The sequence below is a fragment of the Capsicum annuum genome, unplaced genomic scaffold (genome assembly GCF_002878395.1).
Source record: "Capsicum annuum cultivar UCD-10X-F1 unplaced genomic scaffold, UCD10Xv1.1 ctg3914, whole genome shotgun sequence".
Classification (NCBI taxonomy): domain Eukaryota; kingdom Viridiplantae; phylum Streptophyta; class Magnoliopsida; order Solanales; family Solanaceae; genus Capsicum; species Capsicum annuum.
This window is the reverse complement of record NW_025846331.1, coordinates 417-27,740: the sequence shown is the minus strand read 5'-3', so window position 1 is coordinate 27,740 and position 27,324 is coordinate 417. Positions and strand designations below refer to the sequence as shown.

Sequence of the window (27,324 nt, the reverse complement as noted above, 5' to 3'; positions counted from 1 at the left end):
AGAATGTAAAATTCTTAGAATTTTGTTCAGCAAATGGTGTAGATCATAACTTCTCAGCTCCCAGAAATCCACAACAAAATGGAGTGGTGGAAAGGAAAAATAGAACCCTGGAAGACATGGCTAGGACAATGATGCCTGCAGTTGACATTGCTCAAAACCTATAGGATGAGGCAATGAGTACTACTGCATACATCATAAATAGATGCATGATCAGGCTTATGTTAGATAAAACTCCCTATGAATTACTAAGGGGAAGAAAGCCAAATATTTCTCACGTTAGAACTTTTGGTTGTAAATGTTTTATTCACAATAATGGAAAGGATAATTTGGGAAACTTTGATGCTAAAAGTGATGAGGGAATCTTTCTAGGATACTTACTTAATAGTAAAGTTTATAGGGTTTTAAACAAACGAACTAACTGTGTTGAAGAAAGAATGCATGTAATCTGTGATGAATCCTGTGTTAAGACTAACCTGCAGGAAGGAAGTGACACTGAGGAACAGGAAATGTCACCCAATTTATCCACTGGAGCTATCAAACATGGAGACACCTTGACAGGGGGAACTGAAGCTGAAGTCACAATGATAGGGGGAGATGAACCTCAAAATAACTCCATTCAGAACATCAGCAGTAATCCTATAAGCTCACTAGGGTTGATCCCAAAAGGATACAAGTATCAAGGATCACACCCTATTGAGAATGTACTTACTGATATTATATCTGGGATTACCACAAGGTCTGGATTGAGAAATATGTGTGACTTTAAGGTATTTCTATCAGAAATTGAACCTAAGAAGGTAACTGAAGTATTGCTTGATACTGACTGGATCATCGCCATGCAGAAAGAGTTGAATCAGTTTGAGAGAAGAAAAATATAACACTTAGTTCCTCTCTCAAAAGATAGATCAGTAATTGGGACTAAGTGGGTTTAAAGAAACAAATTTGATAAGCATGGAACAGTCACAAGAAATAAGGCAAGATTGGTGGTCCAGGGATATAATCAGGAAGAAAGAATTGACTTTGATAAGACTTTTGCACCTGTAGCTAGACTTAAATCTATAAGACTACTTGTTTCTTTTGCTGCCTACATGGAGTTTATCCTTTATCATATGGATGTGAAGAGTGCATTCCTAAATAGCATTCTCAAGGAGGGGGTGTATGTTAAACAACCTCCAGGTTTTGAAAGCAAGGAGTTTCCTGATTATGTATACAGATTAGACAAAGCCTTGTATGGATTGAAACAAGCTCCAAGAACTTGGCATTAAAGACTGTTAAAATTCCTGTTGGAACATGGTCATACTAGAGGTAAAATTGACAACACTCTTTTCTTGAAATCAAATGGGAAGGATTTGTTGATTGTATAGATATATGTGGATGATATTATTTTTGTGTCAACAAATATGAGTATGACCTATGAATTTGCCAAACTCATGAGTAATGAATTTGAGATGAGCATGATGGGGGAGCTGAATTACTTCTTGGATTTACAAATAAAGCATTCAGCCTTTGGGACAATGATTCACCAAAAAAAAAGTATGCTAAAGAGCTTCTTAAAAGGTTCTCCATGGAGGAAGCAAAAGAGATCAGCACTCCTATTGCCACTGCCACAAAATTAGACATAGATGAAGCAGGATCATATGTTGAGTAAAAATTATATAGAGGAATGATTGGCTCATTATTATATCTCACAGCAAGCAGACCTGATATTGTGCTCAGTGTAGGACTGTGTGCTAGATTCCAAGCAAAACCAAAAGAGTTTCATTTAAAATCTGTGAAAATAATTCTTAGATACTTGAAAGGAACCACTGATCTTAGATTGTGGTACCCTAAAGGTGGTAACTTTAGTTTGGTGGGATACTCAGATGCTGATTATGCAGGTTACTTGGTGGACAGGAAAAGTACTACTGGCATGGCACACTTTCTCAGAACATGTTTGATTATATGGTCCACTAAGAAGCAAAATTCAGTAGCCTTGTCAACTGCTGAAGCTGAATATGTTGTTGCAGGTTCCTGTTCTGTTCAATTGCTATGAATTAAGCAACAACTTAAGGACTTTGGTATTAATGTAGGGTGTGTCCCCATTTTTTGTGATAACACAAGCGCCATAAACATAGCCAAAAATCCTGTTCAACATAAAAGAACTAAGCATATTGATATTAGACATCACTTTCTAAGAGACTGTTGAAAAAGGTCTTATATCAATCATATTTTGTTCTACTGAAGAACAAATTGCTGACATCTTCACTAATGCTTTGAGTAGAGTACATTTTGAAAAAAATAGGTTAGCCTTGGGGATGATTAAACTTCCATAAGTCTCCCTCAATGCTTGATTAGAATAGATTTTTTTATAAGTGAATGTTGATTAATTTAGTCTCACACATTAAAAATGTATCCTAAGTCCAAAAATTAGAATATGTTGACTCATGATTATGTTGATTTTGTAGAAAAGCTGGACCATTGAGGCAATTGTAACCATTTCTTTTAGGTATGACTAAATTTATCTTACAATACCTTACTAAGAAACAAGTTGTTTACATGGTCCCTTCAGTTCCATTTAAACCGCCAAAAATCAAGGGATCTGCTCCATTTTAAAAGTTGCTCCTTCCTTTTCCATCAGTTCAGACTTCTCAATCATTACTCCTCTGCCACATACAGTTATCCGCCTCTTCAACTTCCTTTAAAGTTTTCCTTTAAATAAGCTTCTTGAGTCTATCTTAACTCCATTCTCTAAATCAAGAAAAATATCTTGTTCCATTATGGCCTCTCCTTCATCATCTTCATCTTTATCATCTAAAAACCTACCAAGAACCTTATAAAATCCATTATCCTTCACCCAAACATCACTTTACCTTCCATCATCCCTCCGCAAATCTCCCACGAATTGACCAACTTCGCCGCATTCCGTCATTTTCAAAATACTTTCTCCAAAATTCCTTCACTTTTTTCATCCTTCATGAAACCCCTTCTCCTTCCTCCACCCATCCCACTCGACATTGTTGAAATTGATGAAAACCCTAGTGACAGAGATGACTTTCCCATAGAAGACTTGATTCCTAGAAAATCCAAATCTCAACCACAGAGAAAACCCTCATCTATTTTTGTTGATAACGTAGTTCCTTGGAAACCCTCTCTAACTATCTCTGCACTTTGAACTCGTCACACTAGAGGAAAGAAGAAGCGTGAAAATGCTTCCTTGACTGAAGCACTTCAAGCAAGCAAAATGAAATGGGTTGTCATCTCTGATCCCTCACCTCCTCGTGCATCATCCCTAAAGTCTACCAAAGTCTAAGACTAAGACTATCATGGCTAAAACTACCAAAGTCTTTCCATCTCACAAAACCTCTCAAAAATCTGCACCCAAGAAGTTCATCTCTAAGTCCACTCCAAAGGTCAAGTCTCCTACATCCTCAAAAGCTTCACCTTCTAAAGCCTCTTCCAGATCTAAGAAACATGTTAGGAAACCTATTCCCTCTCTGAGTACCATCCAGACACCACTGCTGAGTTAGACTCTGACTATGAAAGTCCTGCACCATCTTCTCATCAAAACACTCTTGAGGCATATAATCTTTACTTCTAAAAATGCCAATTAACTAGAGGGAGAGTTATCAGTGGGTTTGGAGGAGCTGACATGCAAACTCTGATGAGAAAACTGGAGTTCCAAGGATGGTCTCTATTGTTCTTCAGGGAGATATTCAGAGGAAATTTGGCAAACCTGAAGTCTATGAGTTTTATACAAATGGGATGGGCATAGGTGAGTTATTTTCTACTACTGTGAGAAAGGTTACTGTGAACCTTTACATTGCTGATATTGCTAGGATTCTACACATTTCTTCAGGGGGTTAGGGTCACTATATCAAGGAAAATTGGCCACCCCTGGACAACCTTATTTCTACTCTTGAAATTTGTAGAAATTTCTCAGGGAATCCTCATATGATTCATCATCTAAGGGTTTTTAAGAAAGAGATGTCCCCCTCCATCAGATCTATTTTGATGTAGTACATAAGATGATCATTCCTAGGAAAGAGAGAAGGAATGTGGCTAGTTTCTTGGATCTCACTCTCATGGAATTGTTGTATACTGAAGTAAGAATTGATCTATCTAGACTTATTCTGAAGCACATGCAAAGGGTGATCATTAAGGAGAAAAATGGGCATGCACTTCCTTATGAATTCTGGCTTACCCCTATCCTTGAGGAGTTTAGGGTACCAGTTCAAGTATGGTCTTCACAGACTGTGAAAGATATCATAGGAAGTGTGAATCATATGATGCTACCTGGTTTCATGAGGAATATGGATAATACCATGCAGAGAATAAGGAATGCACTGGCTGATAAACAGGGTGAGGTCAAAGATGCATAAGTTGCATTGGAGACAACACAAGATGCTCGTGAAGAGGAACGAGGGATTCTTCAAGCTCAAATTTCTTCCCTAACCTCACTAGAAAGAGAAAGAGCTGAAAATGCTGATGTGATTAGGAAACTCACCTCTCTAATTCCCTTTTTTTCATCCCTTTAGCCCTAGTTTCTGATATCCAAGACCAACTTTTTGTTCCTTTCCTTAAATGACTTATTTTCTATTAGGGTGCTGCTGGTTAATATAAGTCACATCATGAATGAAATGGTCTTATTTGTTTTCACATGTTCTGCTCCTGCTTTATCTTGTTGTATTCATGTTCTATTATTCTAAATTTTGATTGTCTTAGTGATTGACTCAATGTCCATGAATTATTAAACGATTTTTCACTTGTTGAATCAGCTTTTCAATGATGTCAAAAGGGGGAAGAATAGACTATGCACCACTTATAACTCAATGACTAACCATATTTCATTCTTTGTGATCTTCTAGTTATAGTTCTTTACTGAGTATGTCAGGGTTGACTAAAGGATGCTGAGGTGTTGAATTTGTCATCATCAAAAAGGGGGAATTTGTTAGAAAAAGAAAAATAAAGTTTTGATGATGAAAACAGTGAATGAAATAGGTTCAAAAACATGTTCCATGCAACATGTTCCACACAAGTGAATCTACTACTGTCGACTGATTAGCATGAACATCCTACAAGGAGGACAGGATGAAACAAGTTCAAATCCAAAAGAGTGAAGGCAATCCAAGTCAAGATAGGAAGGACATCAAGGCAGTCCAATTTAAACTAGGAAACAAGGAAAGGCAACAGAAATTAAAAGACGGAAAAGGCAATCCAATTCAAGTAAGGAAAGGAGATCAACTGAAGGTTTCAATTAGGGTTGCTATAAATACAAGGAAAAAGATCAAAGCACGGTGTGCACAAAATATACAATCAACAATCAAGCAAACAAGTTCATCCAGTTGAAAGAGAACCTAATCTATACTTCTTAAGTCGTAGATCAGTTGTAAGAGGTAGGTTATTTTAATTGTAACGTGTCATAGTTCTTGTACTTAGTGATCTATAAACTAAGATAGAAGTACATATCTTCAAGTTGGGGAACTCGAAGATTTGGGAACACTTATCTTGGGTGAGATTTGTGTTTTTGTAGTGATAGGAATTAGAAGTTTTAATCCCTAAGCTACAAGAAGCCTTGTAATTGTTTGATTGTTGAGGTTCAAGAGTTTTAGTGAATTTTGGGTTAAATCCTGTAGAGGTACAGGTCATGGTTTTTTACACCTTTCTTGAGCCGGCTGTTTTTCATGTAAAAACACTGTGTTCAGCTTTCTCTTCTGCGAACTGCATTTACTCACTTCTTCCACAGATAGGCAAACAGTAGAATCGAGAAATCAGTAGGGCCCACTATATTTGAGTCTTTTAAATGGCGTGCTTCCTATCTCCGAGAGGAACCTTTCCACATCTTTTATAACATTTGTCGCCAACAGTTGTAAAATCCAAGGGCGAATTCCAAATGAAGTTGGGAATTTAAGCATCTTATTAGACCTTTATCTTTCCAGAAACAACTTGGTTGGATCGATTCCCACATAAATTGGAAACTTGAGAAACCTTCAGCGGTTCAACTTGACTAGCAACAAAATTACAAGATTTAATGGAGATCATATATGTAAATTGCAGCATTTGGGTGATATTAACTTGGGTCAAAATCAATTTTCAGGATCTTTTCCTTATTGTTTAGAGAATATTACTTCCCTTAGGGAGATACATCTGGGTTCCAACAAATTGAGTTACAATATACCACCAAGATTAGGGAACCTTCAAGATCTAGTGGTTCTTGACTTATCATCAAACAACATGGTAGGTTTTTTACCTCTAGAAATAGGAAATCTAAAGGCTGCGACACTCATAGATCTGTCAATGAATCAATTTCAAATGAATTCCAAGAGAAATTGGAGGATTACAAAATCTGGTACACCTTTCTTTGAGACACAACAAGTTGCATGGAGCTAGACCTGACTCAGTGAGCAACATGGTAGGCTTAGAATTCCTAGACCTTTCTCATAACAATATATCTGGAATCATTCCTAAGTCTTTGGAGAAACTTCACAATGTATTTCAATGTTTCTTTCAACAAATTGTATGGTGAAATACCCTCGGGAGGTCCTTTCAAGAATCTCTCGAGTTAGTTTTTCATCTATAATGAAGCATTGTGTGGTTCTTTAAGATTTAGTGTCCCGCCATGCCCCACTTCATCAAAGCACAAATCAAATAGGAAAAAATTGCTAGTTCTTTTTCTTTTGCTCGCAATTATAGTTGTATTTGTTCCTATGACCTTTGTGCTCCTATGAATAAGGTATAGAAGAGGTAAAAGTGCTCCTCCGCAAGCAGATTCATTGTCTACTGTAGCAAGAGAAAGGATTTCATACTATGAACTTCTCCGAGCAACTAATGTGCTTAGTGATAGTAATTTGATTGGTTCTGGAAGTTTCGGCTCTGTTTACAAAGGTGTTCTCAGAAGTGGAACAACCATCGCAGTTAAAGTGTTTAACCTGCAACTAGATGCGGCATTGAAGAGTTTTGATACGGAATGTGAAGTTTTGCGTAGCCTTCGCCATAGGAATCTCGTTAAAGTCATTAATAGTTGTTCCAATCTTGATTGCAAGGATACAGTGCTCAAGTATATGCCTAATGGAAGTCTTGAGAAGTATTTGTATTCGCACAATTGCTTCCTCGTCATCAGGCAAAGACTAAGCATAATGATAGATGTGGCATGTTCTTTGGAATATCTTCACCATGGGTGCTCATCACCTGGGATTTATTGTGATCTAAATCCTAGTAATGTCTTCTTTGATGAGGATATGGTTACCCACCTAAGCGACTTTGGCATCTCAAAACTGCTTGGTGAAGATGAGTTTGATTTATACACCAAAACACTAGCAACATTGGGTTATATTGCACCAGGTACGTCTCTTGATTTTGCTTTGAACATTTCTTTTCCCTTTCTTTTTTTTCCACCTAGTTATCATGTTACATCTTTAAATTAATTCTCTGATTATAGAGTATGGACAAGATGGGTTAGTGTCTACTAAATGTGATGTCTATAGTTATGGAATCATGTTGCTGAAAACGTTTACTAGGATAAAACCTAGTGGGTTTCAGGGAGATCTTAGCTTGAAATAATGGGTGAGTTATTCACTTCCTGATGCAGTAATGGATGTTGTGGATTCCAACTTGGTTCCACCGATGGATAATCACTTGAAGAGGAATTTAGATTGTGTAGCATCAATCATGAAAGTGGCAGTAGATTGTTGTGTTGAATCTCCAGCAAGATGGGAAAACATGAAAGATGTTGTAGGGATACTATAGAAGATCACGATTCAACTTCTCGCATGTTGAACATGCTCTTGGCGACTCTTGTTCCAAATAACTTGTTTTGTTTCAAATGTTTGTTAAATAAATGTATTGATGTAAAGAATGATTTTTTTTTATTTTTTTTTGGCAATGAAAGGAATATATATATAATTAAAAGGAGAGGACAAAACCTCTATATTTAGCCAAGTGGAAGCATTTTATATTGACACATGTACTTTTTAGTTAATTAGTTAGGAAATATTTGTTATGTTAGTTGGTTTTAAAAATTCAAATTCAAATTTTCAGTTACTTTATAATTTTATTGTTTTAATTCAAATTGTTGGTATGTTAGTTGATTTTAATTGTTAACATTTACAGAAAAACAATAATAAATTACTATGAAAATACGAACTTCCTATACTTTTTTGGATAGAACAAAATTTATTTTAAATTTGTATTATGTAACTACACTTCTTATAAATTATAACTTACAAAGGAAAAAACATACACTATTTATTATAAAACAAATATTTATGGTACATTGCATAATAAATCTATTACTTGAAATTACCATTTTTCAAAATACATGTTATTTTTTTAAAAAGAAAAAATTAAACCAAACTAAATTCACCAAGTGGCAGAAGTTCCAATCTATATAACTCAAGATAATCGGACATAATTATAGAAAAAAAAGAACTAAAACATAGCAAAGTGGTTACCTTTTGTATTTGAATTTAAAGTGGTTACCTCAAACTAAAACTGTTCATGCACATGCACTTGCCTTATCCCAAGTGTAGCACCCACTTCTTTCCAAAAAAAAAAATTATAATTTCAGAATTTTTTTTTGATCAATTCTTTCATCAACGAAATTTCTTGTATGTGTGAACACTGTCTCTCAATATAGTAGATGCGAAGGGCCAAAGACCCTTCTTCTACATCGAGATTTTTTCCGTGATCTGCTTGATTATTTGATCTTCACCGAATATGGAGAATTCAGGCATCATTTGGTACAATAAGCTTGATGTTATATATGGTGAGGTGGTTTTGTGCGGGCATTACCTCTGTTAATAGAGTTGGTTTAAGGCAAAAGTCGGTGTAATTAGCCATTTATTCGAAACAACAAAGTAGCGTACAAAAAGTTGAATGAAATTTGATTCATCTCTCATTATAGGCAGAGAACAAACTCCCAGTTTGACTTCTCTTTTAATCCCTCTACTTTCCATGAGGAATTACAAGGAAGCCGTTTAAAATTTGTTGATGTAGTGTTTCTATTAGTTGGTTATATTTTGCGTGTGCAATATATCTTGCTTTTTAATTTTCTGCTCTTACATTTCAACCTTTTGTTTGAAGATAGTACCGCTATACGAGGTTTTGATGTGAATTTTAAGTGCAATTCGCTTTTGGCGTGATTCACGGGTTAGAGAGAATAAAGCCTTAACAGTGATGGATGCTGATCATGGTAAGATCCATCATTTATCGCACTTATTCTTGAATTACTTCGTTTAATACCTTTTTTGGGACTTTTTATTAAGAAGGAATTTGCTTAAATTGTTCTAATGTGAAGGCTTGGATCCATAAATATCCGTTATAATATGTATTGTTGGTACCATCTCCAAGTTTTTTTTTTTTTTATGATTTTACCCGTATCTTTGTTTATATTTTGGCCATTTTGTTATGAAAATGACAAAAGAAATGTATGTGTATATATATATATATATATATATATATATATATATAACTCCTCCGTCGAAAAGGTTAATAGTGACGACTAACACCCGGTAGAAGTAGGGTGAGGGGGGAATTATCACCCTCAGTTTCTTCAAACTGATAAATGTCACGGCAATTGCTTAATTCTATCACTTTAACATTGTTTTGGTATAGAAATGCAGAGAGGATGCCTAATAGGGGCATTTATATTTTCATTAGTCACTTTTGAAATGTTTTTGTCCCTTTTCATTCTTTCTTACACTATTTTTTGGCACTTAATATTTGATAATCATAACTTCATACATTATTAGATGAAGTTGGCATTAGCCCATAGTTTTTATCGCATAAGAGCTTATATTGATGATAAAACATTATGCATCTTTACCAAAGCAATAAGCGAGATTTCTTAGTTACACATTAATAAGCAAGACTTCATATTTACACATCTTTTATTTGAAAATCTCCTTCTATCACAATGGGAAGTAGAATACTAGGGCCCTGAGGATTTGCCTGCAGTAATCGTTGTTACCTTAAATTTGTACCGAGAATTTTTTTAGTGAAATTTATAGTTCTGTAATATGAAGTTTAGAGTGTTTAATATGCAAAAAATGTGAATGTGACAATTTCTTCTCATGATGTTCTGAACATCTGTTGGAATTTACAATTTTGTAATGAAGTATATTGTGCTGAAATGTGGAGCTGATTTGTGGTGAAAGTGTGCTAAAACTGCATTATAAAAAGTGCTAAGTTTTCTTAATATTCTCTTAGGTTTGGTGAGGTCGCTGGAGGATATAGGTTGTGCATTTTTGCAATGTTAAATATTGAGTTGGGATACTCTAAGTTGATTGTAAAGTTTTACTTTCTTTCAAAACATAGTTACTTCATTTTGTAATAGATTTCGTTATTTTGTAACAGATTTGCCAATAAGCTTTCTACTTGATGGTAAATTAGCATATGACATGTAACACATTAATTTGTAAAGGTTGGGGTTATCTCAAAGTAATTAAGAAACGTATTTTTGAATTACATTCCAAATCACTGATGATGCACCCTTTAAAAATAAGTCTCATCTATGGAAAAACTATGTGGACTTACATCAAATGGAAATAGAAAAGAGCCCAAAGATAGAATGATTGTGAATATATAAGATTTCAAAAAAAAAAAAATCCTGTAAAAAGTCTTAAATAAATGGTAATCTTTGTGACTATATTTTATAAAATGACAGGGTTGTTTGAATCTTTATAAGTAAATGATCAAAAAGGGCATTAATGTAATATAATTTTTTAACCAAATTATTTTGTACTGATCTATACTTTTATGGATTTCACTAGATCATAGCATGTTGCATGTCATTAAGACAGTGCAATCACCTTCAACAGACGCAACAACAAATGTTAAATATATAAAAGAATTGAGTGTCGTGGGGTTACCACCCACTCTACTCTAAAATAAGGGGCAAAGGCACTTCTCTTGCCCCTTAACCTTACGTATAAGTAGCTAACAAATAAGATGCAAGTCAACTACTTATGTAAAAAGCAAATGGGCGCATTTAATGAATTAGCCAATATACTATTAACATACCTATACTGGCAGTTAGTATAATACTCTCTCCCTAATCAATCGTAGAGTAACAAAATTGACTATCTATTATTTATGTCATGCCTTTGAAGGTGAATATGAGAAAGAGATTGTATGTGCATTATATCCTTGCATGAAAGATCATAAAGAAAAGCAAATTTGAAAGGCTAAAAATGCCTAAAAGGCTAGATTATCAGACAACGAGGTAACAATAAATTTGTTTTTTCTTTTTTGTAGTACGTGGCCATACTTGCGATTTAGCACAAACATATTTTTCTTGGGGCATAAGTTTATATTTTCATATCATATATCAAACAAGTTATGCCCCGGTCAGCTCATTTTATAGGGAAAAAATAGTTTAAGACCAACCTATTTGAAGGACAAATCATGCAATTAATGATCATTTATTTAGATAATTATCCAGTACCTTTTCGAACTATGACAAAAGTTTTCGCGACACACTCCGACTTCATCAGGATCTTATTGTCCCTCTGAACTCAAATTTAACGTATTTTTGTAACCCCTTTGTGCTGACATGACACCTTAATTATAAAAACCAACGTCAAAGGTGTCACGTCAGCTAAAAAGGTTGACAAAAGATGCCACATCAACTAAAAAGGTTGATAAAAATATGCTAAAATTTAGTTCGGGGTGTAATAAGACCCCCATGGCATTAGCAAATTTGGTCATAGTTCAGGATAGATGCTTTACTCTAATTTATTTAATATAATAAAAATTCTGCACTTCGCGCGAGTACTATACTAGTTTTATTAATTACCAAGTGGGATATTTACAAGCCCAACGGATAGTACTCCTTGGCTATTGCGTAATCGTTTACAAAATGGGTCAATTTTACATATTGATACCCTTTTACTTCTTTGTGAATTTACTTCTTTACATTTTGACACTCCTAAATAAAAATTTTGGCTCTGCAACTATATATGTATGTGGTGTTATTTTCTCTTTAAAATATCGTACAGGCAGGGGCAGATCTACAGGGGTTCACGGGTGGCATGACACCTGCAAACTTCGATCGGATAATTGTGTGTATATATATATATTGAATAAAACTGGTATATTATTTAAGTGCCACTCGGTGCAGTAGTTGAGGAAGTAGTGTCAGTGGCAAATGCGTTGAAATTTCACGTAGTATATCAGAGTTTAAGTCCAGACACCAACAGTATTTTGTTACTTTTTGTTCGTTATTCTGTTTTCTATAAGTTTTTTTTCTCTTGACTTTATCTCTATTTGACTCTTTTTGGGTATTCTTTTTTTAGGAATTTTTAACTTAAGTGTGGAACATAGTTGAAGATTCCTTCTTCCTTCAAATTTATAGTTAACCTCTCCTCATAAATCATAATAATGATGCTTGGCTAGTTGGCGTGATGTTATAATTTCTTAACTATAGAATTGGAAATATCCATTGAATGTTGGCAACTATTTTGTACTTTCACGTTGACTGATAAGTTGAATTTAATTCTTGTTTACACAATTTATAGTAATAACAACAACAACGACAACAAACCCAGTGTATTCTTACATAGTGGGGTCTGAGGAGGGTAAAATGTATGCAGTCCATACACTACCTCCAGAGAAGTAAAAAGTTGTTTTCGATAGTATTTATAATAATAATAATTACATTTTTATTATTTGATCTATTTGTCTATACAAATTAAAAAGATAAATAATCAAATCGAAACCCAAAGTCTATAAAATCGATAAAATATTTGTCTTATTTGGGGCAGTGTAAATAGCAAAATGTAAAGCAAAAAATTAACTGATTTCCAGTTGAATTCGTAAAAATTAGGTTCTTCGATAATGTTTCAATGAAATTTTCCTTCAAAAATCTCTTACTAATAAGTCAAATTCCAATGGGACGCCCATAAAAATTATCCTTTTTGAATAGTAGCTTTAATGTTAAAATTGACATGGCACTCGCAACCTCGAAATCCTAGATTCGCCTCTGCGTATAGGTGTTTGCTAGTAGCTTCGACGACATTGACACATATGTTACTATTACACAAACCTATAATCCTTCTGCGATGGAAAACTAACATCTATAGATATGATCTTCAATTATGTGTCTTTCTATGTGACACCATCAAAAAACAAATTTAAATATTTGATATAAATCTTACAAGTTTGAACAAAGGAAAGTAGACTATGCGTTACTTCTATTTGGTGATTTGTTCAAAGAATTCGTGAAATTTGCATTTCGCATAAGGTATCTCACACTTCTCATAGCAGGATAATTCAAAAAAAGTGTAAGTCGTCACTGCATCTCACAACTTTTGCAAACTCATTTCCACATGATTTGCATGCCCCGGAACAACACAGGAGTCCAGAATACCACACGAGGCGTATGGGCATTTCTTATCATCCTGAGAACAATCTTGATATCTGCATGTATCTATAACTAAGATTTCCAACATATTTGAGGAATAGATTACACAAGGCATGATACTGAATTTTAGTTCTAGAAGAACATAGTCTAGTGCCAGCATAAAATCTAAATGAGGATACTACACTGAAATCAAGGCTAGTACCACCAGCGTCAGCTTCCGTCTGGCAATTTGCAACCAAAAGATTTTAAGAGTTGATCAATTGTATAAGGGAAAAGGTTCAAATATGCCATTGAACTATTAGAAATGGCTCATTTATGCCATCAGTTAAAAGTTGAGCTCACTCATGTCATCGCCGTTACAAAACCAGCTCATCCATGCCATTACTTTTTAATGGTGGTTTTCAAAAATAACTTTGCCACGTGACCTTTTATTAGAGGTCCATGTCATTAATTAAAATAAGCAAAAAGGCTCAAATATGCCATTGAACTATCATAAATGACTCATTTATACCATCAGTTAAAAGTTCGGCTCATTTATGCCTTCACCGTTATAAAATCAACCTACTCATGTCATTACTTTTTAATGATGGGTTTTTAAAAATAGCTTTGCCACGTGGTCTTTTATCAGAAGTTCACGTCATTAATTAAAAGAAATCAATATTAATTTCAAAATATCTGAAATTAGTTAGTACCAGGATATTTATCTGAAATGATTTTTCAATAATGTATACTCCCCTAATTCGTGATGGGAGAATGGAGAAGTTGTATTGGTACGCCTCTTTCTTTTTTTTGCTTGCCCTAATCGTTCATTGGCTTATTTTCTTGCAACTTCAGAGTATATATTGGAATCACTGAAATTAAAACTAATCAGTTACTATAGGATAGAATTCTTGAGGTTTTTGTTAAGCGTAACATTTATAATGATTTAGAATGAATTACAAATTGCCAAAGGTTATACATTAATTACTATTTTTTTTGATTAGAAAAATAGTTGTTGTTGTAGGAAAAAAAATACTTTAATGGGTGTGGGTCGTGTAACGTTAAATGAATCGGTTGTTTTTAATGGGTCTAAGATATTTTGAAATTAATATTGGTTTATTTTAATTAATGCCGCGGACCTCTAATAAAAGGTCACATGGCAAAACTATTTTTGAAAACCCACCATTAAAAAGTAACGACATGGGTGAGCTGATTTTATAATGAGGATGGCATAAATGAGCTGAATTTTTAACTAATGGCATAAATGAGTCATTTCTGATAGTTCAGTGCCATATTTGAGCCTTTTATCTTATTTTAATTAATGACGTGGACCTTTAATAAAAGGCCACGTGGCAAAGCTATTTTTGAAAACCACCGTTAAAAATTAATGCCATGGATGAGCCGATTTTGTAACAGTGATGGCATGAATGAGCCAAACTTTTAACTGAGCCATTTATGATAGTTGAATGCATATTTGAGCCTTTTCCCATAGTATAATAATTAAGTCGCTGGTTTCAAAAAAAAAAATTGTATGCAAATTGGATACAGAATACATTTCATATATAGACGGGAGGAACTTTTCAAAAATCAGAACAGGATCTTAATGTGATCCAAGGTTTACTATACATATATCCTAGATTTCAGTTCCAATACAAATCTAATATTTTGGCAGGGGAACACGTATTTAACAGAGCAGGAACCATTGTTTACTTCAAGAGAAAGAATCATTGTAGGCAAACACTAACTAGATTCTCTCTGTTTTAACACTTAAGCTCCAAAAAGAGGTCGATGCACATTGCTCAATATATTATAAATTGGTCATGTCATTCAAAAGCCTCCGATAACTTGTATGGCGTGTGTCCTATAACTTTGAAGGCCTCCATTTCGGGTCAAGCTAATGTTATTCGCAAGTTTTAGAAGTGAAAAAGAACATTGAAGATTTGTCTATGTATTACTGTGCTATTTAATTTGATGTTTTATTTAAGTATGTAATCTGTTCATGACTATGTATGGAGTATGAAACAGTTGCTGCCAATTACGGTCTCAAATGGTGCACTAGTAATGGATATACTAAGCTTCACTTGGAACTGGATTCGCTAATCATCGTTGACATTCTTAGAAATTTGAAATATCACACTGCTTTCGAGAAGCTAATGGTGTGGCAGACTTGTTTGCTAAACAAGGATCCTCTAGCGGGAATAATACTTTTTATTCTTCTCCTCAACAACTTCCCAGAGAAGTGCAGGGGCTATGCCGACTAGACAAAATGCCAACTACCATGCATAAGAAAGAGATTTGACAAGTCCAACTTCTTTGTTAGATAAGTTAACATAACTTTTGTATAGGTCATGGAATATGTATAGTCTTCCATTATATGTTCAGAGGATTCTATTTTACGATCCATATACTTGAATTTTTGGAGTTCCATGTCCCCCTCTTCAATTGTATACAACTTTCGTGGAGTGGGGGCAAGCCAGCCCCATGACACCTAGGGACCCGAGCTCTTGACTTTCGGTGGATTCGTGTAAGTCAACAGTAGTGTTTGGAAATGAAGTACATTCTGTTATATGTGTTATCTGGTTGGAGAAGACGATCGAATAATTTGAATGGAAGAAAATTCATTACAGTTTGTAATACTCTTGGTTACAACTGTTATCTCTGTCGATAACATAGATGTTCTGTGTAAAATTTAGAGGTTGTCTAGTTTTACAGAACTACCTATTTTTCTTTAAGGTCAAATATTCTTTAGTATAATAAATTATCCGGAATAGAGCGGAATGGAGATAGAAGATTCATTCGAGGCAGGACTGTAATTTCTCATGAACTATTCCATTCTCACATTCAACAATGTGAGAAACACACCAAAGGCGGCGGAGAAATTGAAGGGAGTTGTAGAGGAGGTGCATTATGGAAGAGTACGAAAGAGGCCATCGGTGTTAAGTTTGAGATGTCCAACTTAATGACTGTTGGTTGGTTTAACCTATTAAGCAAGTTTAATGTTTACTAAACACATACGTAATCTAAAAATTATATATAAGTTAGTTTAACCGGACAATAAGTGTAGTTAAACAGCTCGCGAATATCTGTTATAAACCAAATGAGAGAGCTCAACCCAAAAGACTAGCCTGATAGGAGGGACAACCCATTTGACCATAAACCCCTTAGCATTTCTCTATTTTTTCAATGTGGGACAATTGGTTCATAACATATCTCATTCTATATATTTGTCTTCTAATAAGTGAGAAGTGATAATGGTCAAAAACACACCTAAAGTACTATCGTATTTCGAGTTTCATACATTAACTAACAACCGTTTGTGTTTCTTACCTGAACTATTACCAATTATTTATCAATATACACTTTGACTAGTATATGATGATGCATGGATGGGAACTTATTGAATCTTACCTTGTATGTACTAAGAACCTATTTAATCAAGAAAGGGAAATAACAATGCTACATCACATGTGGCCCCTACAATTGCATCAGTTAAGTCAAACTCTCCTTTCATTGAATGTACTTTAGTTTGTTTCCCCTACCACTTTTCTATTTAAGCAGCTCTTCTCCCCTATGTTTTCTCTCATCCTTATCACTAGTGGAAATGGTGCCGAAGAAGAAAAAGTAGGTAGGTGGCAACAAGGGAGGAGAAAGTGAACTGGGGAGTTGCAAATTTAAAGCCCTCAATGCTTAATAAATTATTGAAAGTCATCTCAATCCAATGAAAGCCATTTTAACCCCATTTTGCTGCCTCATCTTTTCAAAAGAACCAAATAGTTAGTTGCCCTTTTCTCCCTTCTTTGCTTCCTTGCATTTTCACTTGTTGAAGACGTAAATAAAGTTTGTTAGATTCAATACACGAAGCTTTAAGTTGAGTTGGTTGCAAAATTTCAACATGGTATCTCCTAAGCAAGTAGAGGTCTTGATCTAGTAGTGAAACTAGAAATTTCTCTAGAAGTGTTCTCGTCATAATTTCAATTGTCGTGTTGTACTTTTTTCCCACTCCTTTGTTCATGTGTGTGTTTTCGAGGTTGCAGACATTCTTCATTCCCCATTATGCTGGCTCTCTATGCTCATCATCTGACTTGAAGGTTGTCAGAAACCGAATCCTTTTCGCTGCCATACAGAGCTGACAATGGGCAGTTAGTTAAATATGCTTTTGACATTTCTTTTGCAGTACAGGTGCTTTGCCAGTTTATGCAATTGACTAAACCATCTCAGATATGTTAAAAGCCCTCCCGGATTGGGTGTTTTCTTGGCCACGGGGAGTTTGGACTGTGATAGCAAGGCTTCTATACATATCGCCTCTAGTCCTATTTTGCATGAGAGGACTAATATATTGACATAGATTTCCATTTCGTCGGGGAGAAAATCAAACAACTGCTGATTCAACCTCAATATTTGGAAACTCATTCCCAAATTGCAGATTTGTTCATCAAAGGCTGTGGGATTACTAGATGTCTACCAATTTCCAGTTTGATGGGGCGGCGGGTGGTGGGTATGCTAATCCATATTAGATCAGTGCAGTTAGTTATAACTGGTTTGGATTAGTTGTTAGTTAAGTGTTGGTTTTTAGAACAAATTTTTCAATGGAACTACTGCATCAACACTATGCTCTAGATCCTATTTGTTCCAGGAGGACCGTACAGAGATTGCCCTACGTATGCTTCTGACATTCCAGAGCAGGCGAACCTGTTGTTTCTTCATACCGGAAAATGTGCACGTACAGCAGATACGAATGTGGAAATTCCTAATATTACCGTGAAAGATGATGTTGGCTGATTTAGTTTATGTAATTACCTCGAAGTAACATCCAGGGTTTGTATGGTCCTTGGATGTGTCAACATATTACGGAAGCCGTAATATTCTCTTCTGGAAAATGAATAAAGGTACATAACATTGGCTGTTATATTAGTAGCTTTTTTAATATTGAATACATTGAAATATCAAAATTATGGGTTCAAACATGAAAGTTGTTGATATGTTAGTAGCATTTTCGATATATATCTATACTCTGTATCAAAAGTTACAAATCCTGGTGAACCCATAGCTGACACTAGTTAGGTTTTGGTTTGCCAAAACTAAGTCCCTATTTGTTCTGATGTAATAATCAGCGTCTTAATATTAAGTGGTCCACTGGTGTAAAACAAAAATAATACTCCAACCAAGTTTCATATCTGGCCCTTAAGTTTCCTTTTTTGTAATTTTTTTTTGGAGCCCACAACTTTATTTCCTGTTCCCTATAAAGGTCTATGAGGGAAATTATTGGCACTTCATGAAAGAAAGAAACATTTTAAACGTGAACATCTTGCTTATAAATTTATTGTAATATTTAAATTATTGGTAACTTTAAGCAAGGAAGAGACATTTTAAACATGAACATCTTTCTTATAAATTATTGTAATATTAATTCAATTTATTCTTGCTATGTTATCGCATCCTTACATGTGGTTATAAATGTTAGGATAAAAATGATACTAGTGGTGTCGTATGTTTAATGGTAGATTCAAAATGGTCTCTTAAGCATGTATTTAATAGTTTTGATCCTTTAAGTTTGTAAAAGGAAACATTTTTAGTCTTTGTTGTTGGTTTTAATACTATTAAAATAACATATCAAGGAGAGTCAAGAACTTAACGGCTGAAAATAGAGCAAAGAGAAGAGACGCAGAGAAGTTTTTTTTTTTTTGGTAAAGCTGCATTTTTTATTGATCATCAATTCCTCCTTAAAAGGTCGCTATTGCAACAAAAAATAGGTTAAACATACCATAAAAAACAACCTATTTGCTATAAAAAATATCATAAACAACTAATCAGTTTCCTACCAAAAATAGAAATCCCAATTTAACTAAAAGTTGTATGTAAAAAAAAAGTTGGAGAAAAATAAAAAATAAATCACGTGCATTATTCTTTAAAACAATTTACCACGCCTCCTTTCTTTAGAAACTGCAAAGTTTTTGTCTTCTGTCTTGGAATCTCCACACTTTATCATAGAAAGTGACCTTGAAAATAAATCTACAGATTTATCTTTTGGCTTGTAGTGAACTAAATTCACTTGTCGTCTTGAATGCAACCCTTGCTTTGTTTGCATCTTGAATTTAATTTCATCTGTTTTATTTTTCTGAAACATAAATAACTCCTCCATTTCTTCAACTCCTTTCGAAACATTGAAATCTCCTTTAAATCTAAGAGGTTCACGTATTTCTTGTGCTTTTTCAATTAGAGGATCACCTTCTAATTATCTTTTTCATGTTCTACAGAAACATCTTCCATCGGATCAAATGAGAAATGTTTACCTCGCATCTTAATGTTTAAAACTTCTTTTCTAGCACCATCATTGATGAAGCAATATTTATCTTGAAAGGATACTTTTTATCCTTTTCCTACTAACTGACAAATACTCAACAAGTTTTGATAAATATCAGGTACATAAAGAACATTTGAAACTACTTTATTACCTGAACTTATTTTGATGACAACAGTTCCTTTTCCTTCAACAAGAACCTAGTCACCATTTCAGATCCTAACTTTGGATATTTCAGTAGGCTTTAATTCTTTAAACTAACTCTTGCAATAAGTCATATGATTGGTGTAACCGCTATCAATCAATTGAAAATTTGTTGAAACCTTACATGAAATACATGTTGAAACAAAAAAATGGTCTTCTTCTTTTTCATTGACCGCATGTGCATCTACTTCATAGTTCTCAAATTTACTTTTGGAAATCACTGCTTCAAGGCCAAGTTAATTGCACTTGCTGCACTTTGCTTCTGGTGTTTTTCAACATCTGTATGGTGGATGACCCATTTTTCCACAATTCTCACATGGTGGATATTTTTAAAATTTTTATCCCTTCTTTGAGTTTTTTTGGTTGGCTCCTAAGGCTCCTTTAACCATACTATCTTGCCTCATAAGTTTTCTTTATTCCAGTGCTTGAAAAGAATATAACAACTATGCCATGGTAATCTTGGACATATTTTATTTATTTTCCAAGGAAGTTATACATGCTTTATATCTAGACACTATAAGAAGAATATTTTTCAACAATTATTGAATCTTTAAATTCAGTGCCTAGTAATCTTACCTTGTTAACAATGCCAAGTAATTTGTCCGAGTACTCTTTAAATATCTCAGAGTCTTTCATTCTCTGCAACTTGAACTCTCTTATTAAATTCAGTATTTGCATTGCATAGATTCGTTAATCTCCAGCATATTCTTTTTTCAGACAATCCCAAATTTCTGTTGTTGATGTGAGAGACATAATTCTTGTAAAAATAGTTGTTGAAACAGAAGCAAACAAAGTTACCTTCTTCTTAGACTTCGTGGTTTTCTTTTCCTTGTGACTCTTGATTTGGGCTATGGTGGGATTATTTGGCAGAGGTTTAATTTCACAATCCGCTTTCATAGTTTCCCATAGATGAAGAGCCTCCAAGCAAGTTTTCAAACTCACAACCCATAATTGATAAGTTTCACCATAAAAAATGAGTGGAGTTATTCGTGATAAACTATTTACAAAATCCATCTCTTCACTCACAGGTCTCTCAAGAAAAATAGCTCTAGATACCAATTGTTGATTTTAATACTATTAAGATAACATAGAAAGGAGAGCCAAGAGCTTAACGGTTGAAAATAGAGATGAGTTAGAAGAGAAGAGACGCAGAGAGGTTTATTTTTCTTTTTTGGTAAAGCTTCATATTTTATTAATCATCAACTCCTCCTTAAATTGTTGCTATTACAACCAAAAATAGGTTGAACTTACCATAAAAAAGTAATTTATTTGCTAGAAAAAACATAGAAACAACTAATAAGTTTCCTACCAAAAATAGAAATCCCAATTTAATAAGGAGTTATATATAAAAAAAGCTGGAGAAAAATAAAAAATAAATCACACGCATTATTGCATTATTCCTTAAAGCAACTTTTAATATTTGTCAAAATTTTAAAATTTTGTTTGTTAAATATTTATCGAATTCATTCTTTCTTTGTTATCGAACATCTTACATTTGGTTAGTGGAAGATTCCTTTTCGAGTTATATTTGTTTATTGGTCTGTCACTTTAACAAATTAAAGACACTTTCTTTTTCTTGAGATGACAAAGAAAGGAAAGCTTTTCCTTTTGCCTTAAAAAGATGTTTGAATGAAAAGATATTCTAAAAGAAAGAGCAACAGATCTCTCTGCTATTTAAAGTCTCAAACTCACATTATTGCTAGCCATATCCATATTCCTACCAATTTATGCAATTATGGAGAAAGCTTTCACCTCTTTTCTCTTAACACTCTTGCTGACACTTTTGTTGCTTCATTATGTTATCGTTGGTTCACCAAACCAACAATACCATTGATCAATTAGCTCTTCTCTCTTTGAAATCACAAATCATTTCAGATCCTTCTCACTTCCTGGATGAAAGCTGGTCTCCTGCTATTTCTGTTTGCCATTCGGTGTGAGTCACTTGTGGTTCTCGCCATCAGCGAGTGAGGTCCTTGAAACTTTCTAACATGGCTCTTACAGGCAGGATCCCTCGTGATTTTGGGAACCTCACATTTCTTGTTTCTCTTGACTTGGGAAGCAACAATCTTTATGGAAATTTACCTCAAGAAATGGCACACTTGCGCCGACTTAAGTTTCTTGATTTAAGTTTCAACACCTTCAGCGGGACGGTTCCCTCTTGGTTTGGATTCTTATACCAACTTCAAGTTCTAAATCTTGGAAATAATAGTTTCACTGGTTCCATCCCTTCTTCATTTTCTAATATTTCCAAACTTGAGATTTTAAATCTGAAATTCAATTCCATAGAGGGTCAAATACCAAAAGTGATTGGAAGTATTATAAACCTTAGAGAATTAAACTTGAGGGATAACAATCTCATAGGCTCTATACCTCTGTCACTCTCAAATGCCTCAAGGTTGGAGACTTTAGCAATATCTTTCAATTCACTTCGAGGAAACATTCCTGAAGGGATCGGCAATCTTCACAATATGAAAGTGCTATCCATACAAGCTAATCAACTAACGGGTTCTATACCATTTACAATTTTCAATATCTCAAGAATCGAAGTCATTGCATTTACAGGCAACTTATCAGGATATTTTCCCAATGGTTTATGCAATGGTCTCCCAAAACTCGAAGGGATTTTTCTGTCTTATAACAAGCTTCATGGTCGTATGCCTACAAGCTTGTCAAATTGTTCACAACTTCAAATATTGTCTTTATCATATAATGATTTAACAGGTTTGTTTTTATCTTATGAGTGCTGGTATCTAATTGCTTCAGAATTTTATTTTATTTTATTTTACAGTAACTGCAGGGATACTTTCAGTTATTGATTTAATTGAGGTATCTAAGTTTGCTGATATTAGACATGGAGAGAAGCCAGATTATGGCTCTGTTCAAATATATTTATCTTCTATACATATTTTTTTTTCTTTTTCCTTTTAATACTTTCGTATGACCAACAATGTAAATGTTAAAATCGTAGTGGATTCTACAACGGGAGATTGACAACTTAATCAAGACGCAATTCTCATATCTTAGCAAAAATAGATTCAACCAACTATTTAAACTCACTAGTAACACTATATGTGTTTCCAGGTGAAATACCCAAAGAGATAAGCAATCTACTTGAGTTGGAGGAACTTGATCTTTCGACCAATAGTTTTAGTGGTTCACTTGATATGGAGATCTTCAACATATCAGGGCTGAGAGGAGTTTCTCTTGCAAACAATAATCTATCAGGAAGCCTCCCACCAAACATTGGTTCTATCTTACCCAACATTGAAAGACTTTATCTGACCTTTACCAATCTTATTGGGACTATTCCTCATTCCATCTCCAAATGTTCAAAACTTACTATTCTAGAGCTTTCATACAACAAACTCACTGGCTTGATTCCCAACTCACTTGGATATTTGACTCATCTACAAATGCTAAACATGAGGGAAAACAATTTAACCAGCGACTCATCATTAAGCTTTCTGACTTTCTTAACCAATTGCAGAAATTTATCATTTCTTGATATATCTTTCAACCCTCTATTCGGTATGCTTCCAGCCTCCACGGGAAACCTTTCCACCTCTCTTATAAACTTTTATGCCAACAATTGCAAAATCAAAGGGCGAATTCCAAATGAAGTTGGGAACTTAAGCAGCTTATTAGACCTTGATCTTTCTGAAATAACTTGGTCGGATTGATTCCCACATCAATTGGCAACTTGAGTAGCAACAAATTTACAGGATTTATTGGAGATCATAGATGTAAATTGCAGCATTTGGGTGCTATTTACTTGGGTCAAAATCAAATTTCAGGATCTCTTCCGAATTGTTTAGGGAATGTTACTTCCCTTAGGGAGATATATCTGGGTTCCAATAAATTTAGTTCCAATATACCACAAAGCATAGGGAACCTTCAAGATCTAGTGGTTCTTGACTTATTGTCAAACAACATGGTTGGTTCATTACATCCGGAAATTGGAAATCTAAAGGCTGCGACACTGATAGATCTGTCAATGAATCAATTATCAAATGGAATTCCAAGAGAAATTGGAGGATTACAAACTCTGGTGCACCTTTCTTTGAAACACAAGTTGCAAGGTTCTATACCTGACTCAATGAGCAACATTGTAAGTTTGGAATTCCTAGACCTTTCTCATAACAATATATCTGGAACCATTCCTAAGTCTCTGGAGAAACTTCAAAACCTGAAGTATTTCAATGTTTCTGTCAACAAATTGTATGGTGAAATACCCTCGGGGGATCCTTTCAAGAACCTCTCGAGTCAGCTTTTCACCTACAATGAAGCATTGTGTGGTTCTTCAAGATTTAGTGTCCCATCATGCCCAATTTCATCAAAGCACAAATCCAACAGGAAAAAATTGTTAGTTCTATATCTTTTTCTAGGACTTGCAATTTTATTTGTTCCTATCATATTTGTGTTTGTATGGATAAGGTATTGAAGAGGTAAAAGAGCTCCTCAACAAGCTGATTCATTGTCTTCAAAGAAACAAGAAAGAATTTCATACTATGAACTGCTCCAAGCAACGGATGATCTTAGTGAGAGTAATCTGATTAGTTCCGGAAGTTTTGGCTCTGTTTACAAAGGCACTCTCAAAAGTGGAATTGTCGTTGCAGTTAAAGTGTTCAATCTGTTATAGGATGAGGCATTCAAGAGTTTTGATATGGAATGTGAAGTTTTGTGTGGCCTTCGCCATAGGAATCTCGTAAAAGTTATTACTAGTTGTTCCAATCTTGATTTCAATGCTTTAGTTCTCGAGTATATGCCTAATGGGAGTCTTGAAAAATATTTGTATTTGCACAACTACTTCCTCAATACTAGGAAGAGACTAAGCAAAATGATAGATGTGGCATGTGCTTTGGAATATCTTCACCATGGGTGCTCGTCGCCTGTGATCCACTAAGATCTGAAGCTTAGAAACGTCTTGCTAGATGAGAATATGGTTGCTCACCTTAGTGTCTTTGGCATTTCAAAACTGCTTGGTGAAGATCAGGGTGATTTGTACAATAAGAACTTAGCAACATTGGGGTATATTGCGCCAGGTATGTCTCTTAGTTTTGTTGATTATTCCTTTCCTTTTTTCCCACCTAGAAAGTATATTGCATCTTTAAATGAATTGTTTGACTGTAGAGTATGGACTGGATGGATTGGTATCAACAAAGTGTGACATCAATAGTTATGGGGTCATTTTGTTGGAAGCGTTTACCCGGAGAAAGCCTAATGAGTTTGAGGAAGATCTTAACTTGAAGCAATGGGTGATTTATTCACTTCCAGATCTAACAATGGACGTTGTAGATGTGAATTTGGTAACACCAATGGGTAAAGACTTACAGAATGAGCTATATGTTGTGGCATCAATCATGAAAGTAGGATTAGATTGTTGTGCTGAATCTCCGGCAACAAGGACTAACATGAAAGATGTTGTATGGATGCTGGAGAAGATCAAGATTCAACTTCTTGCATGTTGAACATTTTTATAAGAGAAAACGCTCAAATATTCCATTGAACTACCAGAAATGACTCATTTATGCCATCAGTTAAAAATTTGGCTCATCCATGCCACCGCCGTTACAAAATCGACTCATCCATGCCATTATTTTTTAATGGTGGTTTTCAAAAACAGCTTTGCCACGTCGCCTTTTATTAAAGGTCCACGTCATTAATTAAAATAAGGAAAAAGGCTCAAATATGCAATTAAACTATCAGAAATGGCTCATTTATGCCATTAGTTAAAAGTTCAGCTCATTCATACCATCGTCATTATAAAATCAGCTCACCCATGTCATTACTTTTTAATGGTGGGTTTTCAAAAATAGTTTTGTCAAGTGGCCTTTTATTAGAGGTTCGCGACATTAATTTAAATCAATCAATACTAATTTCAAAATATTTTAGACCCATTAAAAACAACCAATTCATTTAACATAACCCAACCGACACCCATTAAAATATTTTTTTTCCTACAACAACTATTTTTCTAATAAAAAATAGTGATTAATGTATATCCTTTCGCTATTTCTAGTTGATTCTAAATCATTATAAATGCTACGTTTAACAGAAATCTCAAAAATTCTATCCTACAGTAATTGATTAGTTTTAATTCCAGTGACTCCAATATATACTCCGAAGTAGCAAGAAAGTAAACCAATAAACGATTAGGGCAAGCAAGAAAAAGAAAGAGGCATACCAATAGAACTTCTCCATTCCCTCATCACGAATTAGGGGCTATACATTATTGAAAAAATCATTTCCAAATAACGACTTAAAAGAAGTCTGTTATCCCAATTATCCCGCCATGCATATGGAATAACTTCTCCCATCACGAATTAGTGGAGCATACATTGTTGAAAAATTATTTTCAAATAATAGCTTAAAAGAAGTTTGCTATTCCAATTATCCCGCCATGTATATGGGATAACTTCTCGCATCATCATTTTGAAATTAATATTGATTTCTTTTAATTAATGGGGTGGACTTCTAATAAAAGATCACGTTGCAAAGCTATTTTTTAAAATCCATCATTAAAAAGTAATGGCATGAGTGAGTTGATTTTATAACAGTGATGGCATGAATGAGCCAAACTTTTAACTGATGGCATAAATGAGCCATTCTGATAGTTCAATGACATATTTGAGCCTTTTTGCTTATTTTAATTAATAATGTGGACCTCTAATAAAAGGCCACGTGGCAAAGTTGTTTTTGAAAACCACCATTAAAAAGTAATGGCATGGATGAGCTGGTTTTGTAACGGCGATGGCATGAATGAGCTCAACTTTTAACTAATGGCATAAGTGAGCCATTTCTGATAGTTCAGTGGCATATTTGAGCCTTTTCGCTTTTTATAATGGTTCTCTTTTCTCTTTTAGCACTTGATTTGTGTATGATTCTGTTTTCAAAAATCCTAGCTGGTTGCAATAAATCTGACTATTTTCTTTTGATATGAATATTGCATAACGGTGGAACTTGAAAATCTTGAAACAGAAGCACTGAGATTGTTAGTTAGCTCAGTGCTTCTGCCCTTTGTTTAATCCTGCCCTGTATCCCCAAAAGCCACCCCTTTTGCGGTAGCCTTTCTACCTCACCAGGTAGTGGTAAGGTTTGTATACACTCTACCTCCGCAGATATCACTTGTGGGATTTCACTGAACTTATGAGTATGTTTTTGCTGAAGGCCTCTTATTACCTGTTTCAAATTCCTACCTATGTTACTCGGACACTTCAAAAAAGTTGCTGCACACTTGCAAAAATGTATTATTTTTTGCAGGATCCCACATACACTGGATAACAATTTTGAGCAGCATAAGTTCCTACTCACTCAAAAAGGAACTCTTAAGGGATTTGTTTCGCGTGCAGCATCCTGTTTAATGCTGAAAAATCAACTATACAAAATATGCAACTTTACTAGGTTAAATAAATTGTTTTTACCTAAAAAATGGACTTCTTAATACAAATACAAGGTTTTGGGGTCAACGCTTGAATTCCGCTGAACTCGTAATTAGAACTCTAGCTCC

At 34.5% G+C, this 27,324-nt stretch overlaps 2 protein-coding genes across 3 annotated transcripts; both read left to right on the top strand.

Annotated features, from left to right (window-relative positions):
- The first annotated feature begins 5,067 nt into the window (after positions 1-5,067).
- On the top strand, positions 5,068-15,576 carry LOC107869141 (receptor kinase-like protein Xa21). The gene is made up of 3 exons (XM_047403343.1): positions 5,068-5,273; positions 6,710-7,317; positions 15,341-15,576. The coding sequence occupies exons 1-3, from the start codon at positions 5,068-5,070 to the stop codon at positions 15,574-15,576; spliced, it is 1,050 nt and encodes a 349-aa protein (XP_047259299.1).
- Positions 15,577-21,509: 5,933 nt separating this feature from the next.
- On the top strand, positions 21,510-25,395 carry LOC107869823 (LRR receptor-like serine/threonine-protein kinase GSO1). Of its 2 annotated transcripts, XR_007049774.1 has the most exons (3): positions 21,510-22,538; positions 22,899-24,859; positions 24,948-25,395. XR_007049774.1 is itself a non-coding variant. In XM_016716247.2 (2 exons), the coding sequence occupies exons 1-2, from the start codon at positions 21,806-21,808 to the stop codon at positions 23,495-23,497; spliced, it is 1,332 nt and encodes a 443-aa protein (XP_016571733.2). In that variant the 5' UTR covers positions 21,510-21,805; the 3' UTR covers positions 23,498-25,395. The 2 variants fall into 2 exon arrangements, 1 of the variants encoding a protein (XP_016571733.2); XM_016716247.2 differs by having other exon boundaries at positions 22,899-25,395.
- Positions 25,396-27,324: the final 1,929 nt, after the last annotated feature.

Bases quoted from the DNA above. Each gene is read 5' to 3' on its own strand.
- LOC107869141 (XM_047403343.1), top strand. From the start codon at position 5,068: ATGAAACAAGTTCAAATCCAAAAGAGTGAAGGCAATCCAAGTCAAGAT. The intron at 5,274-6,709 runs GTGTGCACAAAA...CCTATGAATAAG, and splicing joins AGGAAAAAGATCAAAGCACG to GTATAGAAGAGGTAAAAGTG. The intron at 7,318-15,340 runs GTACGTCTCTTG...AGTATGAAACAG, and splicing joins ATTGGGTTATATTGCACCAG to TTGCTGCCAATTACGGTCTC.
- LOC107869823 (XM_016716247.2), top strand. From the start codon at position 21,806: ATGGCTCTTACAGGCAGGATCCCTCGTGATTTTGGGAACCTCACATTT. The intron at 22,539-22,898 runs GTTTGTTTTTAT...ATGTGTTTCCAG, and splicing joins ATCATATAATGATTTAACAG to GTGAAATACCCAAAGAGATA.